We start from the raw sequence: 10,681 nt of genomic DNA on the forward strand, positions 1-10,681 counted from the left end.
ATCAAAATCCTTAAAACAGTCTTATTAATTGCATATACATGTAACCTTATTAAAAAAATAATCACAAACCTGTTCAGAGGATAAATAATTGCAAATAAAAACATTACACGAGGACATCCTAAAATCTTGCCTTTAAGCAGATGTAAGGCCACAAATGCTGAAAAAAGTTGAGTTTGTTGTTCCATGTCAACCTATAGGAAAAGCACTGTGACAATCATATGGCAAGCATATTCTCAGCTGTAAAAGGAATATTTTAGAACACAATATATACATGAACAAAGAGCAGCACATCCATGCCAGTGACGAAAAAGAGGAATTCTACGCAACAGTGGACCAAAGAAATCTCAAAAACCCTTCATCTGAAACAAAGGTACGACATGGCTTAAGACCTGAGGAATACTTTGAAACATCACAACCTGGTGGGGTCTACGAATCAAGCTCTGGAGCATTAGAATTTAATTGATCACTTGCAAGATCTTAAAGAATAGACCACAGAAGCTGAACAAGAAACACATACAGGTGCATCTAGAATAATAAGAATATCATGGAAAAATTCAGTTATTCAGTTGGGCTTATTTCTGGTAAAACGTTGATTGTAGCAAAGATGTATCATTCTCAACATTCCGACTTTGACAATGTCTTTTTTCTCAAAGTGCTTTAAGAAATAAACTTTCTCCTCAACATACTTTTCAGAAGGTCAACATTTCTGTATTATAAATCCTTTTGTTGATTGGTTTTATATAGTATTCTAATCCGTAATAATCAAAGTAAAAGAGGCTCAAATTATTAAAATAAGTAAAAATCCTTGCATTTCAGAATGTTGGATCATGAGATTTTGGACACATTGGTAAACATTTAAACAATTCAAATAGACAATAACCTATTAATTCTCTCTCAAATGACAAATCAATTAATCGACTTATGTTTCAAATGGACTTGCATTGACTTTTTGTAAGTTTAATTCAGATTTACAATTTTTTTTTTTGATAAACTCTTAATATGACCTTTTCCAAGATATTTTTTTAAGATGCACCTGTATTATTGGGGATTAGCCCATGCTTTTAACGATAGCCTGGGTGATGAGTGTGGACACCTCCACCATTGTTGGGATCTTGAACTTGCCCCATAGCTGACCTGTGTATCTTCTCCATAACCTGATCCATGTTTTGCTCCTGGAAGCTTGGAATCTGGAAGTCCGCGCCTAAGAAATCCACATTCTGCATCAGCTTTGCCTGCGGGCCGGACATACCCTCTTTCCCGTGCCTGTATTTCGCGCCCGGAATTCGGTCCACGGAGGCAGTAGCAGAATTAGCGGCTTGTCCTCCCTGGAAAGCTATTGGTAGATCCTGAGGGCCCGATCCATTGTTGCCCCACATTGGCTGCATATAGTGGCCGTTAACGTAAGGCATATTTCCAACAGGGCAGTTTATATTAATAGGGGAAGGAGGTCGTTGTTTTTCCGTTGGGTGTTTCAGAGGAAAGGACTGTTGTTGCTGTTGAGTGTTTGGTAGCTTGTGTGTATAGCTGAGATTTCTTGAGGGGAATGCACACTCATTTGGATTCTCCATTCTGGGGTTTTTGCAGGGATGAGCCCCTTCTGGAGCCTGTTGCATGTGCGCCAGTTGATGCTGCGCCCAGGAACGCTGCTGCTGAAGATGCTGTAGTTGTTGTAAATGTTGCTGTTGTTGCATTTGTTGTTGTTTTTGCTGATGTAAGTGGTGTTGAAGCTGTTGTTGTTGTTGTTGTTGCATGTGTACCTGTACCTTCTCCTGGTCTGTGTGGAATGCAGGTAGACTGTTACTAGCAGCTAAATTGGGCTGTGAATGCATTGCAGCACTTGAAGTCTGAGCTGTGGCCTTGTCGGGATGTCCCACCATGAGACAGCTGGACACAGGGTGGTGAGTCGAGACCCTTGAGCTTGCGTTTATGAGCAAGTTTCGGCTAATCGGGCTTGGGTTTGCGATCTGTCCCTCGCAGACAGAAGTGGTGCCCATGTTGGCGCGCGCCTGGCACAACTGGTTGATTTGGTGCACGATGCTGCTCAAGTCACTCGGACGGTTTTGGTGCAAACTCGATGCCATTGACAGTGGGATGGTGGAGGTAGATACAGTAACATTTGGTGGGGCGTCTGCGTCTGGGAGCTTCCTTTGCGGTGGCCCGTATGATGTTCCTTGTGGGGTTTGCTGCTGCTGCTGCTGCTGCTGCTGCTGCTGCTGCTGCTGGAGGCTATTAGGAGGCATCGTAGAAGGTAGTCCTGTCCCCACCGCCTGGGCAAGGGGCTGTGAACCAATTGGCCCAGATACACCTTGTTGTGTGTGAAGTTGAGCCCCGTCGGACAGGTGGCGCAGATCCTGAGTCACTCCCTGTTGTGGTAGTAAAGCTTGTTGAGGAGCCGTTTGGTGCTTCAGTGTGTGCAGATGAGAAAGATGCTGCGGCTGTTGTGGTAAATTCTGGCTCTGTTGTTGTTGTTGTTGTTGTTGTTGTTGTGTATGAGGCAAACCCTGCTGCCTTTGGATGCCCTGTGGGTGAACCAATCTTTGCTGCTGCGGATTCTGAACCTGGGACAAATTCTGTTGTCGCTGCAAACCTTGTGAATGTGCATGCGCCGCCATGTTTCTTTGCTGCATTGCCTGCTGCTGCTGCTGCTGCTGCTGCTGTTGCTGCTGTTGTTGTTGTTGTGAGTGAGGCATAGTTTGCGGCTGCTGTAAAGTCATTGGGCGATTCATGCCTTGTTGTAGAACCTGTTGGTGCACCATACTTTGCTTCTGGGGCTGAGGCTGAGACGGGCCCTCTTGTAGGTGGGGAGCAGGTTGAGGAAGATTTAAAGTGCTTTGAGTGGCATAGGGCCCACTGTGAGTGTGAGGGTTCATGATGACAGCTTTTTGAAGCTGCCGCGCTCGGCTTCCGTCTATATCTTTGATGACGCCTTTCAAGGGGACGCGTAGAACGGCCAGCAAGCCCCGACCGGAGCTGACCTGAGACGGGTACGGGCTGTGGCGATGGCTGGACGAGGAGGTGTCAAGCCCGTTGACTGTGCGGCGAATGTGCTTCCGTTGAGGTACTTTGACACTATTAGGGAAGATCTGGATGGTCAGAGGACTGTTGGCAACTTTCTTAGCAAAGGCATCCAACTCTGCAGGCGTTGGATAATTGGCAGATCTCATCTTCTGTGTAGTTTCCCCTGTAAAAGTGTGTTAGATCGTTAACGAGGTCATTGGGATTTGACAATACATCACAACAATATATACTAAAATGTACTGTAGGCTACTTAAAAGTGTATTTAAAAAAAAGATGGAGTCAGCCATTCTGGAGATTGCCTGTTGTCAAAATCACTTTTGTCATAATCATAACAAATTCTGGTGTTAATACACAGCCTAGACTCAGTAAACTGGTATGTAAAAAATAATTATATAAACAAAGGGGGTGTGACAACAAGCATACTCCAGATCGCTGACTCCACCCTTAATGAAGTGAACAACTCCCATTTTAAAAGCCAGGATTATTTACATATAGGGGAAGGTGGGGTGATTTGTGCAACTTTTTACTCAAAGTGATTTTAAAGTGAGGCCTTGACAGTTATGTCTCCAACTCAAATATGTACATATATTTCAGGATGTTGTGCATCCCTGGCAACAAAAACTTTGGATCTGGAATAAACTGTTTAAGAAATATAGCTTTCGGAAAAAAAGTTGTCTTTGTCATTGTGTCACAATGACAAAGTCACCATCATCATCTTTCTGGCCATCTGAACTCTCATCAGTGGTGTCGTTAAGTGGAATTGAGATGTCACTCTCTTCTGAGCTACTGTAGACAATCACTTTCTTTTGGTGACCAGCGTATACAGCCATGCCACTGGCACAACTCTCAGAAATGTACTTTGCACTAGTTGCTCCGTGCTTGTGGAACCAACTGCCACCTGACAAATGTGATTCCCCCTACATTTCTGCCTTTAAATCAAGGCTCAAAACCCATATGTACACCCTGGCTTTTCCTCCCCATTAACTATCTTACCTCTGCACTACTATCTGTGTTTATGTGGATGTATGGGCTTTACGTCTTTTATTTTGGTTATTGTTATTGTACCTTCATTGTTTACCTACTGAATGCACTATGTACAGCACTTCGGACAGTGCAAACTGTCATAAATGTGCTTTTATAAATACATTTTACTTACTTACTTACTTATAACTCACCCAGGCCCTTGCGCACAAATCACCCCATCCCCAGAATTTTGGATAATAGGCATGATGCAGCAATTTAGGGTTGACATTGTGCTAACTATATAGACTCAAAGTGTAGCATACCAAAGCACTAAAACATGTGTCAAATGTTTTCAAACGTGTCTATAATTGTTCAGACACAATAATCAAAAAACCTTGATCATGGAAATTTTACTTTGAAAGGCAAAACACAGTTTTTTGAGCTTAAATGTGCTTATATCTTATTCCTTGTGTCTCCCTTCTTTACAGGATGAGTCAAATGGATGGCTCTTCTTAAATATGTGGTCACATTTCCAATTTCTTCCACGGTTTTCTAGAAACAAGGGGTTTTGCAACTTCCAAAACGCACAAATCACCCCACCTTCCCCTAAATGTAAATTTCCATGGAAGTAAGGGTTTGTTTGTTGAGCTCATTTTATGCCGTTTACACTTACTGAGAATTTACATACACACTGACAGTTTACCCACTACAGGGTTTTACAGGTCAGTAACAACCACACCTTCCTCATTGTTTAATCCCCAATAATGACCAATGAGGAAATGACTAAAGTTAAAATAGAAGTAGAACCACAACATGGTGGAAAAAAGCTTGCATTGCAAATAGGAGTAGTTTTCATACAGTGATATAAATTATTGTATTTTGGCAATATTTTGCAATTGTTTTATCTCTCACATTATACATCCAGTGACCAAAGAGAAAAACAAAAAATAAAACTATAATAGTCATGAGTAAGTAGCCTAAGTCACCACACACACACACACACACACACACACACACTTACATTTCTGAAGTCCAGTGTTCATCTGCGTGCGTGAGAGAAATCTGTTGGTATGGTCAGCTGATGCCGGCAGACAGGCCAGCATGTCACTATTCCACTAATGCAGCATGGGACTCCCTCTCCGCACCATACTGGGGAGAAACAGAGCGCAGACACGGGTCAGAGGTGGACAGACACTTACGCTGGTGTGAAATGACTTTGCTATCGCCTTTTCTTCACACCTAGTACAGTTCGACCTTTTACGATTGGCAGGGTGTAACGAAATTACATCATGGGTCGGTGTAAACTTGTTCACATCTTGCGCAAAGATATAGATGTACATGGAAAAATATGTTTTTAGATTGAACAAAGCTGCGTAGACTCATTATGTCATATATCTTCCTCAAACTCAAAGTAAAAAAATAATTGTCTATGATACACTTTTTTGAACCAAATCCAATGCTAATGCGACGGTTATTCAGTCACCGATCCGTGACCCATAGTCTCTTTTCACCACATTCTCTTGTCGTTTCTGTACAGTTGTTGCTGCTGCATTAATGTTCACCCCAAATTATTAGTCATGTTCACATTTAAGAATCAGCCATTGTTCTTTTTAACTTAATTTACAGGGTTTTCTGATCGTGGAGATGTGTATTTATCTAAAGTGTTCTTTCACTTTTATTTCAAATATCAATTTTGAACATTTTATGAAGGAGTTGTCAATTAGCAATCGCACCCTCTGGAATTCTATTATTATCCTTTTGTAATCATATAGAAACTGATCAAAACGGTCAAAATAAAATGGCTTTATAATTCATTTAAATTTGATGCATTTTGTATATATTTTGGCATTCTTAATACCATGTGCTATGTGGTTTACTTACTAAAGACTCAAATTTGAAGCACTGCTCCTGAAACCAAATGTATTTTAATTTAGAAAAAAGCCAGTGACCTTGTTGAATACCTCCCAACACAAAGAAGTGCTGTAGGCCTACATGTTCAAACCAGCACTGTAGTTCACAATGAACAAAACAGGATTGCACCACTAATAACAAGTCAACATATTAGGGCATTTCTGCAGAAGTAATGACTCATACACCATCTGCCACATCCACGATGAATCTGCAAAATGACATATGAGTAAACCATGAAAAAATCTAATCAGTGGTCAGACTTTGGGTTAGGGTAAAGGCCCGGACACACCGGCCCGATAATCGCCGTCGTAGAGTCCTGAGGGGCGGGGACACGAATCTGTTTGGTGTGTGCCGTGAAATCGGTCGTCGTAGATGTCGTCGGGCTTCTTTTGAGCCGATTGAACATGGCGGCGGGCAGTCTTTTAGTTGGAGCAATTTGATTTGTGGAGGGCTAGCGAATCAGTGAAGCCCGGAAGTGAGGCGGGTAGCACAAACGGCTAACAACAGTTAGCCATCGTTTTAATGTGTTTGTTTGTTTCATTCAGCGAGTACTCACATGCATCAACCCTTGTAGACTGCTCGACACCATGCTCGACACCCTCTGCTAAAAATGGTGCTCTTTATGGTCCATAAATATAAATACGTATTTCTATCTATGTTTATGGTCTAGAGAGCCGTCCCATCATTTCCGGTTTCCGTATTTTTTCGGGCCACAATACAGATTAGCGCCGCCTGCTGTTATGGAGACATTACGTCCCGCGCAAGCGCAGAGCGTACGAAAGTCAGCAGTCGGCTTGGTGTGTTCTTTGCACTTTTTTGGTCGCGACGGGAAGACTGGAGCTGCCTGAATCGGCAAACTCCATTTTCGGGTAGTCGGACTGGGGTGTCCTGGCCTTAAGAGGGACAGTGACACTGCATTATGGCAAAAAACATTGAATGGACACGTTAACTTCACAACTTCACATTTTCAATTTCATATTAAAAAGGAAACGGTGTTTTCCTATTTTCTGCCACGCTTCCAAAGAAAGATATGAGGGAAAATTCAACAGTAGGGCTGAAACTATCCATTATTTTCACAATGTCAAATGCTAAATAAAACGTCATCTTCTAAAAAAGTTCAAAACAAAAAGATAATTAAATGTACTATCACAAAGAACCGAACATTACCACAGTTCGTAGATGGAACTAGAGGCTTATCTTGACAAATAAATGCTTCAATAAGTCTACTCATTGTTTTAGCTCGTTATATGGCTCTATTGCAGAAGTCACCAGCAAAAACATCTTGTTAGCTATTAGCCGTAGCCACAGAGTCAGACTAATGGAAAATGAAATTGATCTTTAGTTCCGACTAGATTTTATTCCAGGATGTATTTCACTGGAAGGACGTTGGGAAATGATTTCGGAAGTTGTTACCTTTGATATGGTTTAGTCATACATCCTTTGGCAGATTCAGCATAGCTTTGTTCACAATAAAATAGCACAACACAAAGACAATGTATAATGTATTTTTACATAGGCTGTGTTATTTGTTTAGGCTAGTTATCTACAACTTTATTTACAATGTTTAAACTAATGACATATTTCTTTACATTTTATACAAGTTAATAGCCTACAATGTTTTTTAATGTTTAATAAAATTGTCCCACATTATCAAATTCAGGGAGAATATTGAGGAACACTAATTAGATGTGGCATTTCTCCTCTGGGTATGATCAGATACCGACTTTCTTTTCTTCCAATGTTATAATAAACATCTGAAGTATTTCAGAAATGTGTTGCTCTGTTAGATAGTTATCCAAATAGGTCAAAGAACTCAGAACGGCCAAAACAAATACAATTACCCAGATTACCCAAATTCTGCCTATGTGAGTAGGCCTTAACAGTATGCACATTAATATAACATTATGAATAATAAAAATGTAATGAATCACAATTATTTTGGGCCAGGATAACCGAATCATTTCGACATCGTTCCATTCCTATAACTTAATCCTTAACCCCTATTACGGCTCTATCTTTATACTGTATCTGTATTATTTATAGCTTAATCTTTTTAGGGTGACCTCTTATCACCAATCCAGGGACAGCACGTATAGCAAAATAGCCTCCAGACTAATTCTGAAAAAAAAAAAATCACATTTAAAAAAAAATAAGTTTTATTAGTGTGTATTGTCCCTGCTCAATAACCCTGAAATAAAACATTATCCTCTAGTGTTAAATGTAAATAGCATTTTCACTAGTTTAGCCTGGATATTGCGACACTTGTACACGTCGTGGCATCGCCCTCAGCTGACGCCTTAATCAACCTTTATCCCATTATTTAACATGTCGACTCACATATTAGATAATAATCTTTTAGTGTTAACTTTCAGAGACAGCCCCAGTCTACAGCTAGGTAACGCTAGCCATCTGTTCAGCTATCAGCCTTAATCTGATACTCTTTTAAAACAAAATATCTTAATAAATATTGCTTGAATATTTTAACAGGAGATAGCTAATCGAACTGACTGTGTGGCCCTCTATAAATGGGGATCAAAACATTTTGAAATTACAGCGTATCCTCGAGTGAAAGCGTCAGAATAAATGAGCTTGTTCTTTGTGCCGATTGTAATCTAACAAGGCCAGCTGCCACTGCAAAACTTCAACCTCCCATTGACGGAAAACAGTCGCGCGAGACACTTTAAAAGGTGGAAATACTCACTCCTCAGGAAGCTATGAGTAAGGAAACTTCATCTTTGTGTTGATATGAATTGGATGGTGTATTTAAAATGATGAGACCATCGCCGGTGTCTTGGTTTATCCGTGCTGCTGTCCGGCTACGGCAGCAACATTTATCGCTATTGCGCATGCGCAAAGAGACAGGACCCCCCCTGTTCTGCATATAGGCACCAAAGGAAAACGCCTGTGTTATTCTGGGGAAATTTGATATATAAACAAATCAAAGTATATGATAATTTCACTAATGAGTTTCCCATTCTTACACTTGAAAACATAAAGTTTGGTCTTCAAAGAACAAAAAAACAGAATTTGGAAATATTAATTTGATTATGTTGGCAAATTATTTTATACGCAAATGTTTTCTTAAATCCTTCCCAATATGTATTGTATTTTACAATGAGATAGTGGGCTACAACTTAAACAATCAATTAAATATTGCAAAATGGGAAAGGCCCTACCTTTTATACGAACATCTTTTTGCACTAATTCCTGATTTACATTTTTAAATTTAATTATTTACTAATTAAAAATAAAATTCTGCTTCTAATTTTTTTCTGTTAAATTAATGAAGCATGCAAGGAGATTACGAGTGAAATCTATTTTTATTTTCTAATTAGAGTATATTTGTGTGTGTGTGTGTGTGTGTGTGTGTGTGTGTGTGTGTGTGTGTGGTCCATCACCCTAACACAATAAAAAAGGATTGCAATGTCTGTAAATCGAATTTGCAGAATAATAATTGTAAAGGAAAAAAATAATACGGCATTTTTCGATTTATTAGAATGACAATTTTCTCAATGAGAGTGAACTGATTATTTCTGAGTTACAGACGGATGACATGCAGCAAGGGCATACAGGAACTCATGGCCACAGTGCACATTGTGTGGGAACACAGGGAATTGAACACAAAGATGTCGCATATTTACACATCTAAAGCTAAACAAATCAATATCACAGTATCTGTCAAAGTCACTATATCAGCGAAGAATGATGCAAATATAAATTTGACTGAGAATGAGAACTTAAAAGCATTTTTACAATGATAATAAATAACAGTCTTGTGTTAAGTTCTTTGTTAGTATGCTCAAACTGGCCATTTCTTCAGTAACACACTAACCAACTACCAACTTGTTTGTTCCACCCACTCGAGACGATGTATGGGTCGAACTAAAAACGTCACAACAGTTTAGCTGAAGGGGGTGAGTAACGCTTTTTACAGCATTTTATAATAATAATAATAATAAACTTTATTTAAATAAGAACTCTCGTAAAGCATCCTTCTATACTTGATGTCACTTATTTAAAAAAGTCACTCCAGACACAAACAAAAACAGAAAGTGTGTAAAAGTTGCATCTACAGATATTTGAAGTATGAAATTAAAACAACAAATCCTTCTGTTATTATAATAATAATAATAATAATAAATTAAAAAATAGTCTATTCTATTTGGCATCACTGTTTGGCCTTTCAGTGTCAAAATCTATTCACATCAAGCTTTTTTCGACAATAAAAAACATATTTCAGAGTTATTTTTACAATTTGCCCATTCAATTGTCATATTTTTGTTTTAACATCAATCTTAATCAAAGCCAAAACTACTAACGTTTTACATTAAATCCACATTGAATATCTAACGGACCACGTTACATCTTTAACCGTATTAGCACAAGATCTGAATTTGTTTCCCCATATTCCTGCTAGCAAATAAATAATATTAATCATATGTATCATGTCTCAAATTAAAAATTATGTAAAATGAAAGGGACTTATTTTAAGATTATGAGCACCTGTTCAATCACTGACAAAATAACATCTGATAAGATTAAAAATCACAACATATAAAACACAAAGTGCCACAATTACAAGGAATGATTTGGATAATTCAGGGAAATTGCGATGTGTTTAACAATAAATAAAGAGGTATATAAGTCAACAGAAAGGCCTGCTATGTACGGGAAGGTAGAAAGTGAAAGCAGAGACCTTAATGTCTGAAAAAGCAAAAACCCAGATGTATGAAATACCAAAGAAAAGGTGTTAACCTCAGCTGAATATGAATGAATAGTGAGTGTCTGG

The 10,681-nt window shown here is 39.1% G+C and overlaps 1 protein-coding gene across 1 annotated transcript in view; it reads right to left on the reverse strand.

The window, feature by feature from the left end:
- Window positions 1-8,715, reverse strand: part of LOC307271414 (protein FAM222B-like) — an 11,283-nt gene extending 2,568 nt beyond the window's left edge. Inside the window, exons 1-3 of the mRNA XM_080053860.1 lie at window positions 8,594-8,715; window positions 5,003-5,130; window positions 1-3,181 (exon numbers count right to left, since the gene is read on the reverse strand). The exon at window positions 1-3,181 is cut by the window's left edge and continues 2,568 nt beyond it. Coding sequence (XP_079909986.1) covers window positions 1,062-3,181; window positions 5,003-5,084 — 2,202 coding nt within the window. The 5' untranslated portion in view covers window positions 5,085-5,130; window positions 8,594-8,715 and the 3' untranslated portion in view covers window positions 1-1,061. The remainder of the gene's footprint in view (window positions 3,182-5,002; window positions 5,131-8,593) is intronic.
- Between the last annotated feature and the right edge of the window lie 1,966 nt (window positions 8,716-10,681).

Source organism: Ammodytes marinus (genome assembly GCF_949987685.1).
Source record: "Ammodytes marinus genome assembly, chromosome: 3".
Lineage (NCBI taxonomy): Eukaryota > Metazoa > Chordata > Actinopteri > Uranoscopiformes > Ammodytidae > Ammodytes > Ammodytes marinus.